The following is a 22,129-nucleotide window of genomic DNA, read 5'->3' as shown; positions in this document are numbered from 1 at the left end:
TGCAAAATTTGGATCCCCCACAGCCTACTTGCAGGCATCCCAAACAATTACAACAGCTCTTGGATAGAATTGGATAGAATTTTTAGACTGGTTAGATAAATATTGTCAGAAACAGTTTAGACATAGCTGATTCTATCTTAAATGAAGACAGCATGCAATATGACCCTATGAGGTCCTTTTTAATATGTTTTCTGTCTTTAAATTGTAACTGTGATTGCTCAGCTCTTCTGCAAGAGAGTCTAGGATTTCATATTCTGACCTGCAAAGAACTGTTTAACTGATTTGCTTAACACCATGCACAAATTTCATGGCGATGCAGGGATAGAAGCTTATTTTCCCAGAAGGCATTCTACAGTTTTAGTAAGGAAACGGTTCTTCATACTATTTCCCCTACCTCAGTCACTAAGCAGTTTTCAGCTTCTGTAACAAAATAGGCCAGGATTCTACAAGCAAGAGCTTCATATACTACTTACTTCTGAATCTTACTATCAGGACATACCTTGTTTTTACTGAATAAACCAAGAGAATTGTGGCATTTATATTATGAGGGAAAAAAAGGCTGCGTAAACAATTTCTTTTATCGTCAACTTTTTTATATTACTGTCATTTTATTTTTATTTATTTACTGCAACCAGTGCAATAAAGATTTTTTCTATCAACATTATTGCCAAGACCACAAGTGTCAGTATTAGGGTTAAAACTAGCATTCAGGAAGTTCCTGACAAGTTAAGTTCTAATTGGAATCTTTAAAAAGAGGTTGACAGACCTAAATCTCTAAGATAATGCTATCTAACACAATGGACAGAGTTAAGCACTGCTAAATTCTATGTGAATTAAATAAGAACATCTCTCTACATTGTTCATTGTTAATGCTGAAAGAAGAACTAGTGACCACCCTTCCAGGTACACGCTTGCGTTGATAATATCTGTGTAAAACCTGCATTAGAACTACGGATAAATTGTCTCTTTAAACCAGAAGGTGTTTCTCTTTATTTTAGTCCTTCATAAAATGCTTCAAAGATGACACCAGCAATTTTCAGAAATACTCTTTGAAGGTTTACATTTGAAAAGTGTAATTGTAATAAAACATTTAATTGTAGCTTACGAGAAATTTGGGAAATACTAGGAAGGAAAGAACAATAGTGCCTGAGGCTCTAAAGCCTTGAAGATAGGCATCCATTCCCACAATTTAAAACTGCTAGTCATTTTACTAATTACAGCCTTTCTAATGCCAGAGACAAGTGATTTCACTTTAATGTTGCTAGCAGAACAAGTCAGCTCAACCTACTTCGTGATATTCTTTTGGATCTGCAGATCTAATTGTAACTGATACTCACTAAAGCGCTCTAAGAGATGGAGGCATATTTCCTGATCTGCTTCTAACCCATGTTGGGAAAACGCTGTCACAATTTTTCTCTGTAGAACTACAGATCTATTTAATACAAACATACGTTAAATTTCATAATACAAATTTGAAATACTGTACTTATATGTATAAATACACACATAAAATAAAACACTGCATGCTTATACTGAATACAGAAGGCTTACCATAAGTAAAGACCTCAATAACATGATTTGAATCCTCCTAGTTCCCAAATCCCTACAATTGGAAAAAAAAAGTTGAAAATCAATTCTTTGCATAGCTTCAAAATATTATTCTACTCATCTATAACACCATTCAAGCCACTTTGTTTTTGACAAGCGAATACAGTAGTCTTGGATGGGACGCAGGATGGCCAGAAGTAAGAGGAAAATATCTCGAAATGCCGTGCAGTACCTAAGCATTTTTGAAAGGGACACTTACAGCATACCTTAAATAATGAACACACATACACGACTGAAACAATAGTAAATGATACATGTGAACCAGACTCAAATCTTCATGTTCCATTTTAAAATCTCCATGTATCTAAAGCGTTCAATTGGTACATGCTTGACTTTATTTTCATAGGCATCAGTGCTCAGAACGTTTTCAGACTTAAAATGTAATTGAGTTCTATTAAGAAACCAGAACATTTTTTCTCCCAAAACTTTGAGTTTGAAAAAAAGTAATCTGCAAAATCAGCAAGACAAAAATATGAAAGAAACCACAGGAAGCCACGCAAAACAACAGTTAACCAGTTCTTAATCTCTTCTCGTGTTCCAACGTTGGTACTAAAAGAAGTTAAATAACTATCGGTATTACAGCCACATTGTGCTGCTCTTGCAAGATCTTACAAAATAAAAGTGTAATTGGAATAAAGTGTTCTATTCAAAAGCAGTCTTTCAAGAAAGTAAAAAAGATACACTCTTAATCTGCAAACCCCTTTGTCCACCAAACAGTGTAAGAGAAGAGCAAGCCTCTACCAGTAAAAAGTTGGTTCCTGCGTAACAGTACAAAATTCCATTTCCACTGGCTATAACCCTGGCTATACCCACTTGCAGTATTAGTCAAATGTTTTGTGTAGCAGAGAACAAATTTCCAGGTAAGTAATGCAAGACTACCATCAGTCAGAAAGCCTTTCTTCAGAATGACATATACACACCATACTGCTCAGTCCTGTGTTTACAAAAAGTAACAAGGAAAAATTGTAGGGGGGCTCCTCTCCCCCTGCAACTGATAGTCCAAGTACAAAATTCTAAATCAATCTGTATTTCTAATGCCTTCCGTGTTAAGTGCCTGGCACAGCCAGATTTCTGTCTTCTATGGAGCACTACTGCTCATACTGCAGGGACACAGTATTTTATTTTTTTATTTTTAAAGTATATGAAAAACTAGCAAGAAACAAGAAGAATGAGAGTGACTTAAAGCTAGCAGGGATATCAGACTGCTAGAAAAGGATATGTGGTACAAAGTATCCATGCATACCTGGCCACAACAGAGGTAACCCTTTCAGTTACTTTCCTCCTATTAAGGAAAAGTAGCTTTAAACATTAACATTAAAGCTACAGAAAAAAACAAGCAAACAAACAAAAAAAGTATTATTTCTTAGTATGGCAGCTATTTAATTATAGGAAAAAGCTACTCTTGTAATAAACCTATTTCTTAATAAAAAGGTAAATCTAAAATGACACAAATTCACTGTAATTTCTACAATTTCTTAATGTGAAATCAGTTTATGCAGAATGAAAAGAAAGCAAAACCTGTGAGTAAATTACACAGCTATTTGAAAAAATGTAGTCAGAGTTCAATTTCCCTCATTCAGAAAATACACATTTAAGAAGTTATGGAATTGACAGGCCATTAAGTAGGTAATTTCAGCAATATTTGTAAAGATATAGAGAGCAAAAATATTTTAGTGCAAAATAAGTTGCATTTCAATCAAGTATTTTCTATTAGTGATATGCCTGAAGACTGAGTTCATGTTGATGATGCTATGCTTGTTTTGTTTCTCTGTGGCATTTAATGTAGCCCCCAATAAGTGAGAATTTGCATTTCATTTTTCTTTTTTTTTTCCCCCCCCTACTTCTTATTCAGCATTCTAAAATTTATGTTTTTAATTAGAAATTCAAAAATATAGGAATTCATACAAACCCAAGGTGACTTGTATCCAGTGACTGTGAAGTTGACCCAAAAACAGGTACTTTTCCCATAATGAACATCATGATCTCTGACCTCTGGTAATCTGGGAGATTGCTTCCAAAAAATCCTAAAAAAAAAAAAAAAAAAAAAAAAGGCTGAATTCACAGACCAAAAAAAGAAATACAGGGCCTCTTTGAAAGATAGAACTTATTTATACAAAGAATTAATTTTTAAAGTCAAAATAGGTGAATATGAAGTTTATTCTATCTGGGTCTATCTTTCAAAATAAACTATGATTTGTTTTAGGGCAGAATATTCACATGTTCGCTTCTACTTAATGGCATACAGTGTCTTTTCATGACAGTTTCTTCTTTGAATTTTAATATTTTCTAATCTCATCCTCTTACATGTATCATTGAGAAGTTGTCAACCCTTACCTGTAACTAGTGAGGAATTTTAAGTGTTTCTTGTGGAACACAGTGTTACTACTTTAGTCTGTTCTCATGACACCATTAAATAGCATGGGTTTGCTAACAGATCTCAGAGGTTTATAACTATTTTTACTTTGAGATTATCACTATGAGATAGTGTAAATGCAACTGTGATAGAATTGGAGAGACAATATATATTTTAACTAACTTTGAATTTTATTGTAATAGTGAGAAACAGTCTACTACATATTTTCTACTGCTCCAGAAAGCTAGAAGGAATGAGCAAAGATACAGCCTAGGGAATAGAATTTAAGATACTTAAAGAAGGAGGAAGAATGCAAAGGGCACTGCAAACAGACATCATAAATTCACTGCAATATATATCGTTAAACAGAGAAAAATCTGAAAAAAATGAGGGAGCCTATTTTTATGAAATCGTTTACAGACACTTGCTATCATTTTGAGTGCTGTGCATAAAAGGGTTTCTCCCCAACCTAAGGCATTCCATGATTCCATGACAGAAGTACTACAGTTAAGTCATGGTAACACAACTGGCCACTGGATGTCACTCTTGCTGTGTTTTAACACTGGTTTCTACAAGCTTTCAAGTAGTACCTCCAAAACTGCATTACTTCATACAACTTGCCAGCTTATTTTCATGAACAGACTAGTATTAGAGCTGTACCGAAGGTACAGAATGATGTATATATTTCAATGGATACATAATAATGGAACTAATGCATTTACTGCAATTCCACCAGCATTTTAATTTTCTTTGAGCTTCCTGGCTGCCTGCTCTGTAAGAACAGTCTTTCAGAAGCCAATTCTGTAAAGTGAGCCTGTGATTTAGACGCAAATACAGAGATACCACTCACCTTTATTCCTTTCCAATTCAAGGTCTGTTTTAGTACCTCCTTGCTGAGAAAAGGGTGGGAGGAAGAACCTAAAAAGTGAGCCTGTGATACCCTCATTACTCACCAATTGTTTGAATAATAGCATTCTGGACAATCCTCTCATCACTCTCCTTGGAGGCTGTGCTGAAAGTGGCACTTCCTGCTGAACTGCGCCTATCGCCCAATTCAAAGTCAACACTGATGCGCAAGTGCTTCAGTAAGGTATTAAAAACCTCCAGAACTGCTGGACCTGGAAACAACACACAATTGCACTCATCAAGGGAAAGATGCCTTAAGAAAATGAAAACTAGCCTTTTGAGTTTGTCTTTTTTTCAGGAGAAATAAGATTAACCATAGAACAAGCGAAATTCACTGTTTGAAGGATACTGCCTAGAGATAAGCTTTTGAAGTGTGCCTACATCCTGGTATTTTAGAAGTTACTTCAGAATCAGGAAACACAATCACGTGCATGTGCACAACCCATTACTATCAAGTTGTATGGGGTCCGGCTGGGATGGAGTTAGTTTTCTTCATAGCAGCCCATGTGGTGCCGTGCGTTGGATTTCTGACTCAAACAGTGTTGATAGCACATCAGTGTTTTGGCTACTGGTCAATGGTGCTTCCACAGCACCAAAGCTTTTTCTTTTTCCCACTCTGTCTCAACAGTGAGTAGGCTGTGGGTATGCAAAAAAAAAACCTGAGAGGAGATACAACCCAGACAGCCAACACAAACTGACCAAAATTACCCCTTTGGTATGGGTATTCCACACCATACAATCTCGAGCTCAGCCAGAAAATCTCAAGGAGAGAAGAAGGAATGGGAGTGACATTTGCTGGTATGCTAGCTGTCTTCCCACATAACTTATGTTATGCATGCTGAGGCCCTGCTTCCAGAGACTTGCTAAACATCTGCCCGCAGATGGGAAATAATGAATAAATTCCTTTGCTTTGCCTGTGCATTCGGTTTTTGCTTCACTTATAAACTGTTGCTATCTTGATCTATGAGACTTCTCACCTTCCTGTTATTTCCTCCCTGTCCTGTGGAAGAGGGATGTGAGCAAGTGGCTGTGTGGGTATTTCACTATTGGTTGGAATCAAATCACCAGAAATTCTACATAGAAATGGTATGTGGCTTAAACTGTAATGGGTTAAACTGTATGAGCTTGCCCCTGAATTTCAGTTATTAAACTCCAGTTCCAGTTATTAAACTCCAGTTCCATTTATTGGATCAAATAACGAGCTCTTCTCATAATATGATAAAAGCCTTCACAAGTTTCATTTCTGTGTTTAAGTGGGTCTTGTACTTGTGAGTCTACCTCAGACACAAGTTAATGAACTAAAGCAATAATGTTTCAGCTTAAGACTGGAGAAAAACAACAGCAGAGAAGTACACGTGTGTACAGATCTGAAAAAATTCTCTAATTTTGTGGAACTATACTACCTTAAATTATGTAATCCACCTTATTTTAGCTGCTTCATATTTACTAAGGTAAAATTCTGCAAGATCATTCTACTCTCAATGCCTTTGTTACTGGTCCTCTTATATCAGCTGTATCGCAAAGCAGCAGTTGTCTTGACTTCTTGTAGACACACACAGTTCCCTCAAGACTTTGCGACTTCTTATCAAGAAGAAATTTCTGTCTTTCTCAAGGCTGTAAAAATAAATCTACTTTTTTTTTTTTATGCAAAGGATTATACATCCATTAGCAGTCAAACGACCAAGAACATTTAATTAATTATAAATGGAGTAAGATTTCAAGCAAGTTTTATCAGCACACAGAGGAAAAAACTAACATACACAAAGCCTTCTCCAAAATGCATCTTTTTATTAGTCTGAAAACAAAGCAGAAACAAACACCATCCCTCAAATCTATCCTCTGGCTGATGCCATTATTTTAGTAAGACTTACCTATTGATCCTTTAGCTGCTATTGCAACTGCTTCCAAAAGAACCTGAATAATGCCAGCACGAACTCGTGGTGAATCCCTTTTGCAAACATCAAGGTGTCTGAGAATTTCTTGTATTACATGATGGGAATACTGTGCCTATTAAAGAAGAGAAAATGAGAAAAAAGCTTTATCTGTGACTTAATTAAAGAATAAACTCATACACTATTCAGCTACAGTCACCACCATGTTCCTATTCTACAACATTCTTACAACTTTGTTTAAATTCCAATTCAAGATTAAATAAGGACTAACAAAACTACCATAACCCATGATGCCACACAGATCCACGTAGCCCAACACATAAATGCTTACGGTATTCAGGTACCTAGAAGTGTCTGCAAGAACAGGGGATGTATGACATACTATTTAATTCAACTAAATGCAGTTCAAGGACTTAGCTATCTTACAGAATGCATTGTTGATACAAACACTGAGTAAACTTGTCTTTCTTTTACAAAGCTGTAATTTCATGACTTTATCTTTTGGGTGTCTGTGCTTTACACAGTCCAAGAGTCAGGCTTTGATTGCTTTGCAACAGACAACAGTAGTTGTCCACTGGTAAAAATAAAAAATAAAAAAATATATCAGTGCAGCACAGCTCTATATGAAGTGTGTTTCTTGGGTTGTAAGAACAGTACAGCTGTATTGGCATGTAGACACGGCCAACTTAAGACATTTATTTACTAAGCACAATTCCAGAGCAGTATGGTTATCCTGCTCCTTCTTCAGGAGCTTGCTGAGGGACCTCCACAATACCATCAACTAAGCATTCCATAATTTATTTATTCTTTTGCAAGCATACATTAATTGAAAATAAATCAGATAACTTAGTTATGCTTTGCAATCAGAAGTTATTATTTGAAAAGTTTAAGATTAAGGAATTAAGCAAAAGGATTTTCCGGATTCATTGACTTAATCTACTATCTAGCATTACTGTGGTGAAATAAGCATTTAAGCCGTGTACTCAAAATGTGTATGTGAGGAAAGCACACCCCGAAAAAACCCTACCTGTATAGAATACATGATGATTTTGAAGCAGGAAACAGCAAATTCGTTGGGATCCCATAGCTTATGATGGTCTAAATGCCTATGGAAAAAAAAAAGATTTGAAATAATGACATTCCACATGCATAACTCTAGTGGTGTAACACCGATGGGCAGCTAAGCACCACCATGCCACTCTCTCACTCCCTCTCCTCAAAAGGACAGGAGGGAGAAAATATGAAGCTTATAAATTGAGATAATGACAGGGAGATCGCTCACCCTCACAGGCAAAACAGGAACAGCATAAGTGAGACCAGTGTAATTTATAGCCTATTGATAACAGACTTGAGCAGTGAAAACTAAAAGTGAACTAAAAACACCTTTCCCTCCTCTTCACCCTCCCCATTCCATCCTTTTCTACCTCCTCTGCTTAAGGCTTAAGTAGCACAGGGAAATGCAGATTCATCCTCACTTTCTGCCCTCGCTCCAATCCAAGCATGGGGCCCTTCCCACGTGATGCAGTTCTTGTGAAACTGATCCTGCATGGGCTTCCCACAGGCAGCAGCTCCCCGCAGACCCCCTGCTCCTGTGGGGGCTCTCCATGGGCCGCAGCCTCCTCCAGTTATACCCACCCTTCAGCTCCCAAACCAGCAAAACCTTGCCACATAAGCCCAGTACAATAATAAATGTCTGCCCTTACGGCTTACTAAAAGTTCACCTCGGAGGGATTATTTCCTTACATGTAGGTTCTAAACAATGACTTATTAACTAAGTGAGAAAACTGGGATTTCAGAAAATAATTTGTTTTCAAGGTTTAGTATTTAATAACAAAACGTTTGGCTGTAACACAAACTCCCATAACCAAATGTGATCTTCTGCTTTCAGAAATGTAAGGAATCTTAGTCATACCAAGGATATATAGAATATACCATTTCCATTCAAAGTGCATGCATAAAAATGGACATGGTATTACATGCACATTTATATGAAAAGATTGAAGAAGATGGTTAAGAGGTGGTTTGTACCTTGACAAACTTATAGTTCAAATAAGATAAAGAATTTATTTTCAATCAGGAGTCACAAAAAGATGAATGTTACATCCAGAAAAGACCCTAAGAGCTATTCTCATTTTCAAAGAGGTTTCATGAATAATACATTTGGAAACCAAAAATTAAAAAAATTATTCTCTGTGTATTTCCATGTAATTCCAAAGCATTTCAGTCACAACATTACCTTCAAGAAATGTCAAAACAAAATCAGAACAATAAATGTTCCTGCTTTTCCTTAAATGTGAAAGCAAACACTGACTAAAAACTTTGTCAGAGTTACAAGCAAGGACAGGAAATACAGCTTAAGCATTGTGCTGAAAGGTATGAGTAGGGCACATGTCAGCTTTTCCAAAAAGGAGATACGGAAAAGCATGATAAAAGCAAGTGCATTTTTTAAATTTGGAAGAATTTAAATATGAAATTTGAAGAATTTAAGTTTGGAAAAAAAAAAAAAGAAATTTGGAAAAAGCAATTAGGGATACTTTTTCATCGGGATGATTTAGGTTAAACAACATCAACAGAAACTTTCTTACAGAAACTGAATTTAGGCAATGTTTCTAAATAGGTATATCAGCTACTGAATCACTTTTGGTTTGACCTTTCCCAAAGCCCATAAGAAGTATCTAATGATGCTTCAGAATAACAAAATTGAAAGCATACAGGTGAAAGAAGTAAGCACTCTGAACGCAGAGGGGTTGACAGGATGCTTTAACTTACTCTACTTAGAATCTGGAGGTCTCAATTAACTCAGTGGGCAGCTGCTGCCAGCCTAGTGACCCAGCAGCCTACACAGGTCTCCTTCAAGGTTGATTAAACCGGCAGCCGCAGAATCACCCTCTCATGTCCTGGATTATCTGTCAGTCCATTGTAGAGCTCAGAAAATGTACTGTCTTTTTGACATATTATATAGCTCTAATACAAATCCCTATCTGTAAGATTTTCAAGAATTTTAAAGGTGTAATTTTCAAGCTGGCCTTACAAGATAATAATGTATTTGCATTTCTAACTATTAAATTGGACTGCTTGTTGGGGATGGCTACCTTTTCTGTGTACATTCCAAACACAGAAGTGTATTTAATCCTACCTTGGCATCAGAAAAACAAACAAAATTACCTTTTTTTAACCTTCAAGGTTTTGCAGATCAATGTTTATTCATGTCTTTTTTCTCCCTGATACCATTCAAGTAGGGTCCATCATTACTTGTACGAGACAGCATATTTTAGCTCACCTATTTTCTTGTTGTCTTATCAAATACAACATCATATTCCGCACATCTTTTTCTGACTGGAACTGATCCTTTGATCTTTTAGGTTCATATGTGTTCTCTGTTACACCTGGCAGCACATCTTTATCTGTCCCAAAGGTCAATTCAAACAGATTATGGTCAACTACATCTTAAATCAAGGTTGATTTTGTTTGTTCGTTTAAAAGCATCTTCCCTCTCAAAACAAGACATACAGTTCTCTTCTTCCAGAAAGGCAAAACATTAGCTGCTTCAGGTAGCTGAACTGATGGGAAGACAGCAGGGGGAAGAAGACAGCCTAAGATAATGTTTTATGTAATAGCTGAATGGACAACATACTTTTTGTACTGGAATTTTCCTTCAAAGAAAAGGATTATTAGATTCATGTAGGTGATATGTTTTATTTGTCATAATGCAGGCAGTGTATTTAATGTAGTTTTATGGTTTTGAAAAAGACCACAGATGACATTTGCAGCATGACACGTTTAGTTTAGTTAAAATCAAGTCGCATCTTGCCTATTTTTTCCCCAATCTTAGTTCTTTCAATAAAGATTATCTGAGTAAAACTGAAAAACATTTGAAAAACATTTGAAAAACATTTTAATGGTGGGTTAACAAATGTCAAAACCTGCCTTCCATTAAGACCTGATTCATGTACATAGCAAATGTGCACTATTAGATTTCCCAAATGAAAAGCAACAGCAGAACCACTGGTGCAAATAACTATTTTATGAAGTGAGAACCACTAACAGATCCTGAATTCACTCACATTAACAGGCACCAATGAAAGCAATCCTTACACTAAAAAATGATAAATCAATACTGCTGATTAGAAAGCAGAACTGAAGCTTGTATAGAAATATGTAACGAAATGTCATACATCATGTCTTCTGAACAAGCACGAAAGAGCAGCCTTTTGATAACATTCAAAACCCTTGCACAGATGATTTGGCACAAGAATACAGTGAAATGAGCAGGGTGTAACTTGTTATACTTGGGAAGATGTTTGTCTTAGTAGATTTCTGTATCCCTCTGGACCTGCCTCATCTATTCACCATTGCAAATTCATGCTAAATTTCTTGTAACTCGTGACTGTAGACATAAAATACATTTTTTCGTATCTTATTAATAGAAAACTTTCAAATGTTTTGAAGCAGTTTACCAGATAGGCCTCTCAGATTTCATTAAAAAAAATATATTTTGAAGTTTTTTAAATAATAAACATAGAGAAACTTATAACCATAGAGATTTTCTGCCAAAGGCAAGGAGAACAAAGGTCATTCTAAACCCACACCACGAGACTTCAGATTTCAACTCTACTCATTATAATCCTTCAATCTTGGAATGTATTCAGCCTCATGATGGAAGAAACACGTGTCTAATATTCCAGTGCTACATGAAGCAAGCCTTCAGGTGAGGAATTGAACCTGCATCTTCATTGCTATCAACATAATAAGTGGCCTAATCTTTATTCCCAGCGCTTTTTAAGAAGTTTTTCAATTGTTGAAAACTGCTAAAGGAAATCGTTTTCTAATCACATATAAATATATTTAAATCCATTTCTTTCAAATCAGATAAAAGTGCAATGGTCTGACTATCAAATTTTCTTTTTTAACAGTTCTGCTCACTCACAAAGTGAAGCTGATTAGATAGAGCACTAGGGTTTTGTTCAGGAAAAGCAGAGCTTGGAAACTTCATTTTTCACATCTTTTGTTCCTCACAAACACTAAAACTTTACGGCAGTTACTTATAAAAAGATGTACTTATTTGGCTATTCTTCCTGAAATTGACCAGAAAAATAGCAACCAAAAAAGACAAAGACTTTCCAAGACAGCATGTCCTGATAAAGTTATGGAATATATCCCTAAGAAGAACGTGCAAGCAGTAAGAAAACAGCTGCAATATAGTTCCAAATAGTCCATTCGGGCTGCTTAGTACCTTAGTACCTTAGTTCACTTTGTTGGGCTGGTATTCTGGAGGTGCTGTGAATTTTGAAGTGCAAGAAAGCACAGAAACTTTATAAAACTCAACTTTGCAATAGTTAAACTCTTATTGGACTGGTATAATGGATGCACATGGAAGTAGGATAATAGCATGGTTCTTCACATTCAATACTTTTGCGAGAATAACAAGTAGTTACAAAAGGTTTCTGCCCTGATTTAGTAAATGAGCTTCCCTACATTCAGTTTGCATTCCTGTTTGGGCTTAATAGTAGTAACTTGAAAATAGCTTTCAATAGCTTGAAAGTCTTACAGTGTATGAATCACATCCTTAGAGTCTGTAGCAAGAACTACGCCATCTAAAAGCAGGTATTCCCATAACAGATGAGTATTTTGAAGGTCTACAAGAAGGACCAGGCAGCCCTCCTCATGACCAGGAAAAGACATGTCCTGGAAGTAGCAGCACTGTGCTTGTAGCTTCCTGCAAAGATTTCTGCTGAGATGTCTTCTTTGAAGACATTAGCAGAGGTGAAAGATGCAGGTTTAAGTTACATTAATGTTTGAAGCCTTTTTTTGTAACACACTTTTTTTAAAGGCTACAACTGGGAAAATGCAAAGAACAAAACAGAAAGATGCTGGACTTGACATACCAGCAAAAATTTGTAGGTGCATTTGTGTATAATGTGCATATTGTGTACACATCTGCCATTCTCTGGTAACTAAGATGTTAAAAACATACTTCACAGAATATCAAAACAGGTCTTGGAAAAAAACGCAAGAAAGTAGAAATCTTAACTTTATTAATCTGAGCACAATACTCCTTTGTGCAACCTGGTTTCTTTCTTACTGACTGCAACAGTCATCAATACTTAGGAACAGTTTCTCACTATAAAGAAATGTTAGCTGTGGCAACAACCCATCCCAATCATTATACTACACTTCTGAAATCAGCAGAATGGGACTCACATTTCTCCCTTACTATCTTCAAGTTAACAGAGAGTCAACAAGTGATGAGTTTAAAAAAGGGGTAAAGTTTTGAAGAAATATGAAAAACTTAGCCGAATCCTAAAGGTTGAAAAGAAGGAAGGAACTAATATAACATAATTAGAGGATGAAATCTGAAAGTCTCTTAAGATCTTCCATGAATTTCCAACTTACGCAAAAACTGGTCTGACAGCATTGTTCATAATTCCATAGGTGGCTCTTCCCAACAGTTCTCTGAAACAGTTTTCAGCCAGCAGAGCAGGATTTTCCTCTTTCTCTCCTCCTGTAGGAGAGGATGGAAGGCCAGTTCTGCTGAAATAAGACAAAATAACATTCAAGTTACTGCTGATTAATATTCATCTTCCTTAACATACATTGTCTTGGTTCTACAACATTCACTGCAACACTGTTGTCCGCTGTCAAACTGTTGATCCAGGCTAGAATCAACACGCATACGTAACAAATATGCATTAAAAAACAGAACTCCGATTAAAACATTTTATTATTTAACACCAGGACCATATAGATCTTCATGTTTACCCAGTACTGTGCACTATATTAGTAAATATGTAACTGGCAAAAACAATGGCTAATAATACTGATGTGACTACTTACTCATTGTATTTTGACTAAATACTGCCCATTTTAAGTGAGAAACGAAGACCATGACAAGAGATGTGCAGAATTTTATTTTGTTCAGACTAATGATCTCATTCACCTGCCCACTACTGAATCCATACTGTGTGGGTGGGTGTTAAATAAAACTCTTAATACTTCTGCAGAAACAGATGGCTTGCAAGTTTAAAAAAAAAAAAAAAAAAAAAAAGCTGATCAAACTAATTAGAGCACTGTCACCCACACAGTTACCTCTAACTAGATAATATAGAAATTAGGGGACAATCAATTAGAAGGTGACTAACATCACCATGGAGAGGACTGTGCTGGGTGCCCATGCCCAGGTGCTGGCTTGCAGCTGCAGGGCCTCTGTGGTGGCTCCAACGGCCCCATGGCAGGGCCCAGCTGAGTCCAGCTGGCAACACCTCGGGGAAAACAGATTTCCAAAAGGGCAGAGCGGGCACAGGCCGAGGAGGAGGCCCAGGGCGAGGGAGAAGCAGCAGAGGGCCCAGGCCCCAGGAGGAGGAGGGCAGGAGGGGCTCCAGGCCCACAGGCAGCAGGGATTCCCTGGCAGCCCTGCAGAGCCCCCGCTGGAGCAGATCTCCACCCTGCAGCCCGGGGAGGGCCCACGCCACATCAGGGGGACATTTCCTGAGGGAGCTGTGGCCGTGGGGAGCCCTCGCAGGAGCAGGGTGTTCCTGGAGGGCTGTAGCCCAGGGCAGGGCCCCCCGCTAGAGCAGGGCCATGGGTGAGGAGGAAGGGTGGCCGAGAGGGGCTGGGGGGGCTGAGCACAGTCGTGTTCTGTCCCAGCTGGGGGAGAGGGTGCAGGAGTGACCGTGAACAAGAAGTTCTTTATATATTATTATTTATTTTTTATTATTTTTGTTTTATCCCTCACTTGCCAAATCTACTTTTAATTGGCAATAAATTAAATTACTTTTCCCCAAATCAAGTCTGTTTTGCCCATAACGGTAACTGGTAAATTAAGTTACCTGCCTGTGTTTATCTCGAATCCAAGGCTTCTCCATCCTACTCTCTCCCTGTCCTTTTGAGGAGGGAGAGTGAAAGAGCAGCTGGGTAGGAGTCTGGCCTTTAGCCTGGGCTAACCCACCACAAGGACTCAAAAGCAAGCAGAGGATCTATTTCTTAGAGTCTGCATCAGTACACAAAGCTCTAATGTTTCACCTTACTTAAACATAATGCTTTATCGAGTTGAATCTTGACCTTTATGATACTTTTGGGCAACTGGACTATGTTTATCACGCAGATTATGTTTATCACATAGAGTGTTACCAGTAACATAGACTGGTATATCAAATATAGATTTCTATATTTGGAAATATTAAGATAAAGATACCGATGTTAATTTCCCCATTATGTGTTTATAACTTGCTGAAGGAGAATTCTCCCGTCCCTTACTGGATTATTGTAAAAAATATAGCAACTGACTTTTTCAGTCAGAAAATAAATAACAGCAATGCCAAAAATAGGCCATCAAGCACTGCATCAGAAAAATACAGCTTGAAGGGTGTTATCTACACAAAGTTTTGCAGGGAAATTTGTCCTTTAAATGACTGAAATAATTTGTGATCTTCCTTTATAAGGTGCTAATATCACAGTTATTTCACTCATAGAAAATTTACTGATAATAAAGAACAGTAAGAAATGATAACATGATGGGAGAGAGAGAAAAAGCTATGGATGTGAAGAGAATTTATTATTACCAGAGCTACTATTTCCTCAGGCACTGAAATACCCCCAATGAATGCCTTAATCCAAAATAGAAATTCTTTTAAATTATGAAAGAATTAAAATCAGCAAATAGCAACTTGATTTCATACGTAAGTTTTAACTTACAACATAAATCCTGCAGTAAAAAACAACGTTTTAATGTTTTGTACTACTGGCAGTACCAATAACCAAGCTTTCTTGAAGTTCAAACACTGCCGTTTGCAATTATTTCTCTTCTCTTGGTGACTGGGAATTAGGTCAACCATTTAAAATCAACACAGTACAAAGAGAGTAGGAGTACTGAATTAGAGAATATAGACACAAGAAGCAAAACCGGAGTAGCCATGCTGTGTCTTGGACAAACTAAAACCAGCCGAGGCCCAAATTCTACAACTGACTTTTGAAGGTAACAGCCTGTTCTTGCATTGCAAAATGTAAAATTGGCACCTGCACTATAGGCAGTGAATGATGGAGCTTTTCCAGGAAAGTTTCCATTTGACACTTCTCATTTTTGATACAAGCCTTTATAATGATGCTTATTATTTTTTGGCTATTGTTTCTTTTCCTTTGCCTATCCCAAGTGCCCTCCTCTGCACACAGAGACCTAAGTTATTTTAGAAAATTAAAGGCAAATGAAATATATTTCTGAACTTAAGTGCTTTACACATCATACTATTAAGCTACTGCCAATGTTTCATTTAAATTGAGCATTTCATAAATAGGAGGTATAGGAAGAAAGAAAATGGTTCCCCTTAAGGTGAAATAGAACTTACTGAGAACTGCTGTACCTACAGCTGGCAAGGGCACAAGGTTTTTTTGTTTGTTTGTTTGTTTTTTGTTTTTCCCACAAAATACATACTAGAAACTTAAGTGAGAATTCATTCACCTACATTAAAATTATGCTTTTATGCACTAGGAAATGTTTTTTTTGATTACTATTATTTTTTTCAAGACTGCAGAAATCAGTACACTAAAGTCGTAAACATATTTAGTTCTGCAGCTCAAGCTTGCACGTTAAGTATGTTTAGAAGAACATTCATTAAGCATCAGCTTATGCAATATTCACTCTGGCATCACCACAGCATTAGAACATTATAAAAAGTTAAATACTGAGATGCTGTGAGTCAAATTAGCATGTAACATCTGTATGCTGTAAGATCCCCTGTAAGGAAAAGATCTCCTAGTATTTCAAGACTACTGCAATCTAAAAGTTGCAGTATAAAAAAAAACAAAAAACAACATCTGTTGCCTTCAGTAAGGTCAGATTCTCAGAAGTTACAATAGTACTGCTAGCTCCTCAGATTTTAATAATAAGAAAAGCCCCAGGCACCCTGTTAGTTAAGTAATGAGAAACGCTTTCAAAAACGCACAATGATGAGAATTGCAAAAAGCATGAAAATCTGGATATAATCCACCATGAACACCACTTAAACGGCAGCTTTATCCAGCTGCTGTGCCCCTCAATCTCCCTGTTTTGTTTTGTTTTTTTTTTTTCCCCTGTGCTGCCTAGACTCTGGTGTAGACATATGGGCATCCTCCTCAGAGCAGAGGAGATACAAATGAGAGTGCAGGGATAACTGTCATGCTCACTGCTGTTTTGACACAGATTCTCTAGAACACAGCAGTATGAAAAAGGAGAGGGGAAAAAAAAGACAGCAAACTGCAGAACACACAGAGCTAACGTGGAAGATTTCTAGTTAAAAGGCAGTAAAAATAAATTATTTTCTGCATGTTTGTATATGCAATTCCACAGAAGGGGACTTCTTAGCACTGCTTGGAGTCTTACTCAGAAAGGTTAGAGGAAAAAATTGCAAACCAATCTTCCTGGTCTAAAATCTCAGACTTCAGATTTGCGCATTCTAACCATTTGAAGCTCAAAATGATCTTCCATTGTAGGGATCACATTTTCATTTTGAGTCTTAACAGCAGCTAGCTCTCAGTACTTCTCACTGATAAATATTCCGTCATTAACAAATGAAAGACAAAGATTATAAAATGACCCTTTAAAATTTTTCAATTAAAAGCAGTTTTTCCTCAATAAAGAAAGTACGAGGTGCGTTTTGCAATGAAATGGGTAAGGACTACTCCCTTCATCTGTCCTACTTACTTTCTTGGGGGTAATCTCTTTAAGAAAATGTGGCAACAAGGATCTGGAAGGAGGGTCATTTTGGAGTATAGAAGTTTCTACAGCAAACATCTAAGCACAGACTAAAACTGGATCTGAGCAACTCAACAGCTCACAGCTGAGAGTTCTTTAATACCACAAAACCAGCATAGGCTGAGATGGGATGGGATACATTAAGGAAAACTTGAGCAGAATAGCTACAGAAGTGTTCAACTATGATTCACAGTTGTTTTTCACTTACCCTGAGAAAAAAATACACTCTAATCTACCTCTAAACCAGAATTTATATGAACATTATGTTTAAATCCTCTTAATATACCCTTAAGTCTGTATCAAGTGTTAAAGTGTCCTTATGCCTTAAATAAGGCTGACACTTTTAGCTTTGTAGTTATTGTGAAGAATATGCTACAAACTAACTGAAAACACCCTTTCAATTTTCCATTTCATCCATCCCTTCCACACTTTAGAAACGTGTATAAACGGACGTAATTGACTGTTCTGAATCTTCTAGAAAACTTGTAAAGCAGAAGAAGAGTCTTTCAGGTTTATACTGCAATATGCATTACATTTTTTTTGCAGTACAAGATGGGAGTGAAGCGCAACTAAGAAAAAAAGCAGTCTGATTTTTAGAATATGTTACAAAAGCAAATTTGTCTGACAGTCACCTCACTAGAATATGCATTCAGACATGCAAACACATAAACCACAAATACAACTGCCTTTTAAAAATGGTGTTTAAATATTCAATCTTCAACTAAAAAAGCATCTCATCTGACACATTCTCAGAATATTAAGTTAAGCTCTGAAGGTTCCACAAGTAACAATTACACTGATATTTAAGGTAAAGTTTCAATGTGTGTGCTTCAGCTTTAACCAAAAATGGTTATTTTCTATGAACTTCAGTAGGGGGTATTTTCTAGAATTTCTGCTCTCTCACATAATGCTTTGATTCCATCTGCTAGAACAATATGCTTCTTACTCCTACTCTTCAAGACGCCTCTGTTTGTGCTCCACAAATATGAAGTCACATAAAACAAAATGAGAAATTCTCTAACTTCATTCAAGGCCAGCAGATCAACAATTTATAAATATTGTTTTCAGCTTTTCTGTCATATGTGCATTATATGAGGCCCCTACTTGCCACTTGGAAAACCATTAGTCTTTTCTTCTGTTGAATGTGCATTATAGGAAAAGTTTTGAGAAGCCAGTTCAGATACTTACTTAACAGTTGCTTTTTAACAGATTTGTTTTTCTACCACCACCACTGCATTGCTCAACAAATGACAAAAATGAGTTCTGCAGTAGATATAAACTCATCTGCTGTAAGTGGTTGATCCCAATCCCATTTGAGTCAGTTTTCCCATCAGTAGTTAATTTGACTTCATAAAGGTTTATAAAGTATGCTTGGAGGCACTGTGAAGGGTAATGAAGGAAAGGGTATCTAGAAGCTTTCTAAGAGAAAGCAAAGGCAAACTTATTCAAAGAGCGAGTTCAGAAACCTTTGGCTCTTATTCAGATCTCTCTTCAGATGTAAAATCAAAGTGGTATTTATGCATGTACTTTGTGGGCCCCAAGTTATATGCAGTAAATAGCTACAGAATGCACAGACAGACAAATACCAATTTCAGTTATTTAGTTTGAAAGTTTACTTCAGAGAAGAGCCACAGGAATAAAAGAAAAGTAAAGCTGCGGAATGAAAAATCTGACGGATTCCAGAAGCTGTGTCATAAGAAAGCATGAAAAGCATGTTGTTATAGGAAGTCTGCTGAACCTACTTGGCAAGTTTTGGAGTAGGTAGGGGGTTGGACATGACAAAAACATTTAAGCTTTTTTGCACAGCTCAAGTTAGTTTTGATATGTAGAAAATTCCCAGTGCTATCATTAACCATATATTACACCTACATAGTGTTTAGGCACAAATGCAATAGAAAATGTCACTTTATTTTTGTCCATGTAAGGTAAGGAAACTGACATAATCCTTAACATCAGTTATTACAGATGTCTTTTCTGAAAGCAAACCTGGCAGGTAAATATGCCCAGGAGCTATTGAGAGCAGAAAATATGTGCCTACATATCAAGAAATTTTCAATCTTCAACTTAAGTACTGTTGTAGACAGAAAAGACAGTTGCTATTGATGACTCAGCAGGAATTAAACCCTCAATTTTTAATACATATAACTGGAAAAAATCATTTGAGTTACCTACAAACTTGTGCTTACTAATCTACACATCATATTACAAAAACAGAGTTTACAGTTCTTAAAAAGTGAACATGGATATACAATTTCTGGCATGGTTTTATACTGAGAGAAGCAAGAATAAGTTATACAGTTATATATACTTATATAATAAGTTATATATACACATATATATAACTTATAAATACAGACAGTTGAAAAGACTTTAAGAAAAAAAACATTAACAGCTGTTAAGCAGAGCTGTGTTATCAGTTTCAAGAACACGTTGGCTAGTAAACTTCAGTAGGGATTTCCTCTAATAAGAAAAAAAAGATTAGTAAAATAAAAACTAAAACGTTCCTCAATAAACACACCAGTGACCATGAATAAAAATACCTGTCAACATCTTCTATTTTCTGCATGTTAAACAGCAATGATGGTACTATCTTGTCCATGTGCTGAGGTTCCCATATAGTTGCTCGAAGTTCATCATTAACTGTTTTTCGAACTACTCCCTGAATGCCCCTGATTCCAGCAATTCGGATCCTAAGGAAGGAAAAAAAGTTATGAAATAGGAATAAGGACATCACCTTGCAGCACGGCTGGCTGCAAGGCAGTAGCAATTATGTAATGTATAATTCCATTAAGTTCTCTAAAGCAATAATTTGGAAATTTCTGGGTAAAAACTCATCAACTCTATGGAATTTACTACCCATCAGTTGCAATTTCAACCTACACCAGTGTTGAAAAAAATGTGAAATTAGCACAGCTCAGCTGATGCAAGAGGTACCACAGTCATGTGATCAAGTCCTTAAAGTTAAGTGAACTGAAGACTGTGGATTAGTCACAGATCTTTAAATATTTGTGGAAGAAGAACAGTAATAAATAAACAACAGGAAAACATACGAAAGATAATTCTGTCAGCTTAAGCCTGACACACCAAAGAAGCTATTACTTTTATTCTAAAACTGTTTGAACTAAATTAACAGAGACTGATCAACAACAAAAGAAAATTATTGCAACTTCTAAGAAAGACTTAGTCTAGCTATTAGCTATTTTCATTACTCCATTGAACAAAAAGGAGAATGTGTACAATGAAATGCATGGTAAAACAGTATTTTCTGAAGTGATAATAGTCATTAGGCATTATTATAAAGGTTAGGAATAGAATTTTACTTCCTAATAACAAGTAGAAGAAAGGATGACATAGACATCAAGTGAAATAAGCACAGCAAAGCTTTGCTAAAATTTGAAATTATTTTTATGAAAATAAATCCCTCAAAATGGAAATCTTAATTTCACTATGGACAACATATCATTCACCTTTGTTCAGTCAAACTCACTACATTGCAACATTTAGTAGATGACCTTCAGAGCTGACTTTTATAAATGTAGAAATACTTGAAACTGTATCCCTCTCTTTTTCATCTATATTTGAACAAATTCAGGTGCATTCAAATAGGATCCAATATCAGGAATCTAGACCTTCTAGACCTTTCAATAAAATTTTAATAGGTTTACATATAAATCAGGAAAGGAGGGGGATACAGAAACAACTAGAAAAGTACTTGCTCTTCCTACAGTACAAATATAGTGCAGTGTTCAATATTAAGTTTCCAATATTAAGAGTCTAAGATTGACATTTAAGACAGAGAGCTTCCAAAATTCCATCACTGAAACATGTTACACAGGCAACTACTGTCACCTACAAATAACTCCAATATGAATTTAAGAAGCAGCAACTTTTCTTTTTTCTTCTTTTGTCAGAATCTAGTTCCTTTTTAATTATTAATTCTTTAGGTAATCAAGTTTTGCTGATACTGTGGCTTTTCAGCAGACTCCCCTGCTGAAAGGGAAATGCCACTTACCAGGTGAGATTCTGTTTCAGACTCAGAAACCTACATTATTTGACTACGTGTCTAGATGATGTTCAAGCTCGCATTCAAGTCAGTAAATTCAGTGGAACCTCAAGCTGTGCAGATGAACAACAGCTACAGATGTCCATGGTAGGATGAGCTGAAACACACCCTAGGCCCTATCAATTACACTGACTTATTCTGATATCTGCTTCTATAATTGTAATCTGGAATCACAGCTCATTTGTTTTGTTGAATTACCTCAGTACCTACAGCAAATCTACTAGGCCCACTCCAAGAATGATTGGTTTTCATAAAGGGGAGTCATTGTTTTAAAGATCTTCTCAGAAGAGATGCATTCAAACTATCTACAATGATTTGAGAAAGCTATATTACTACGCATTCAGTTAACCTGAGTAAAAACTCCCACTGACACACATGGGGAAAAAAAGGCCATGTTTTCTGTATTGGGATTGTTATTAGCACTAATTGCATGTTTTCTCCTGTGCAGGTGGTCGAAAAATGAGGTTTGAGGTACTGAAAGAAGGTGCAGAGCACCAAATTTTGACACACAGAGGAAAGATTTATTTCATCTTAATAAGGCTCAGACAGGTATTAAAGCAGAGACTACATTTAAATCAAGGTTG

The 22,129-nt window shown here is 36.4% G+C and overlaps 1 protein-coding gene across 6 annotated transcripts in view; it reads right to left on the bottom strand.

Moving 5' to 3' along the window:
* Window positions 1-22,129, bottom strand: part of EFR3A (EFR3 homolog A) — an 82,322-nt gene that overhangs the window by 23,106 nt on the left and 37,087 nt on the right. For 5 of the 6 annotated variants that reach the window (XM_068672671.1, XM_068672670.1, XM_068672669.1 and 2 more), the window contains 7 exons: window positions 20,023-20,172; window positions 13,153-13,290; window positions 7,787-7,865; window positions 6,739-6,874; window positions 4,915-5,079; window positions 3,518-3,632; window positions 1,552-1,603 (listed from right to left, as the gene is read on the bottom strand). In XM_068672671.1, coding sequence (XP_068528772.1) covers window positions 1,552-1,603; window positions 3,518-3,632; window positions 4,915-5,079; window positions 6,739-6,874; window positions 7,787-7,865; window positions 13,153-13,290; window positions 20,023-20,172 — 835 coding nt within the window. The remainder of the gene's footprint in view (window positions 1-1,551; window positions 1,604-3,517; window positions 3,633-4,914; window positions 5,080-6,738; window positions 6,875-7,786; window positions 7,866-13,152; window positions 13,291-20,022; window positions 20,173-22,129) is intronic. The other variant, XM_068672667.1, reaches the window with a different exon arrangement.

Source organism: Anas acuta, chromosome 2 (assembly GCF_963932015.1).
Source record: "Anas acuta chromosome 2, bAnaAcu1.1, whole genome shotgun sequence".
Taxonomy (NCBI): domain Eukaryota; kingdom Metazoa; phylum Chordata; class Aves; order Anseriformes; family Anatidae; genus Anas; species Anas acuta.
Note: the sequence above shows the minus strand (reverse complement) of the source record. Positions and strands in the feature narration are given on the sequence as shown.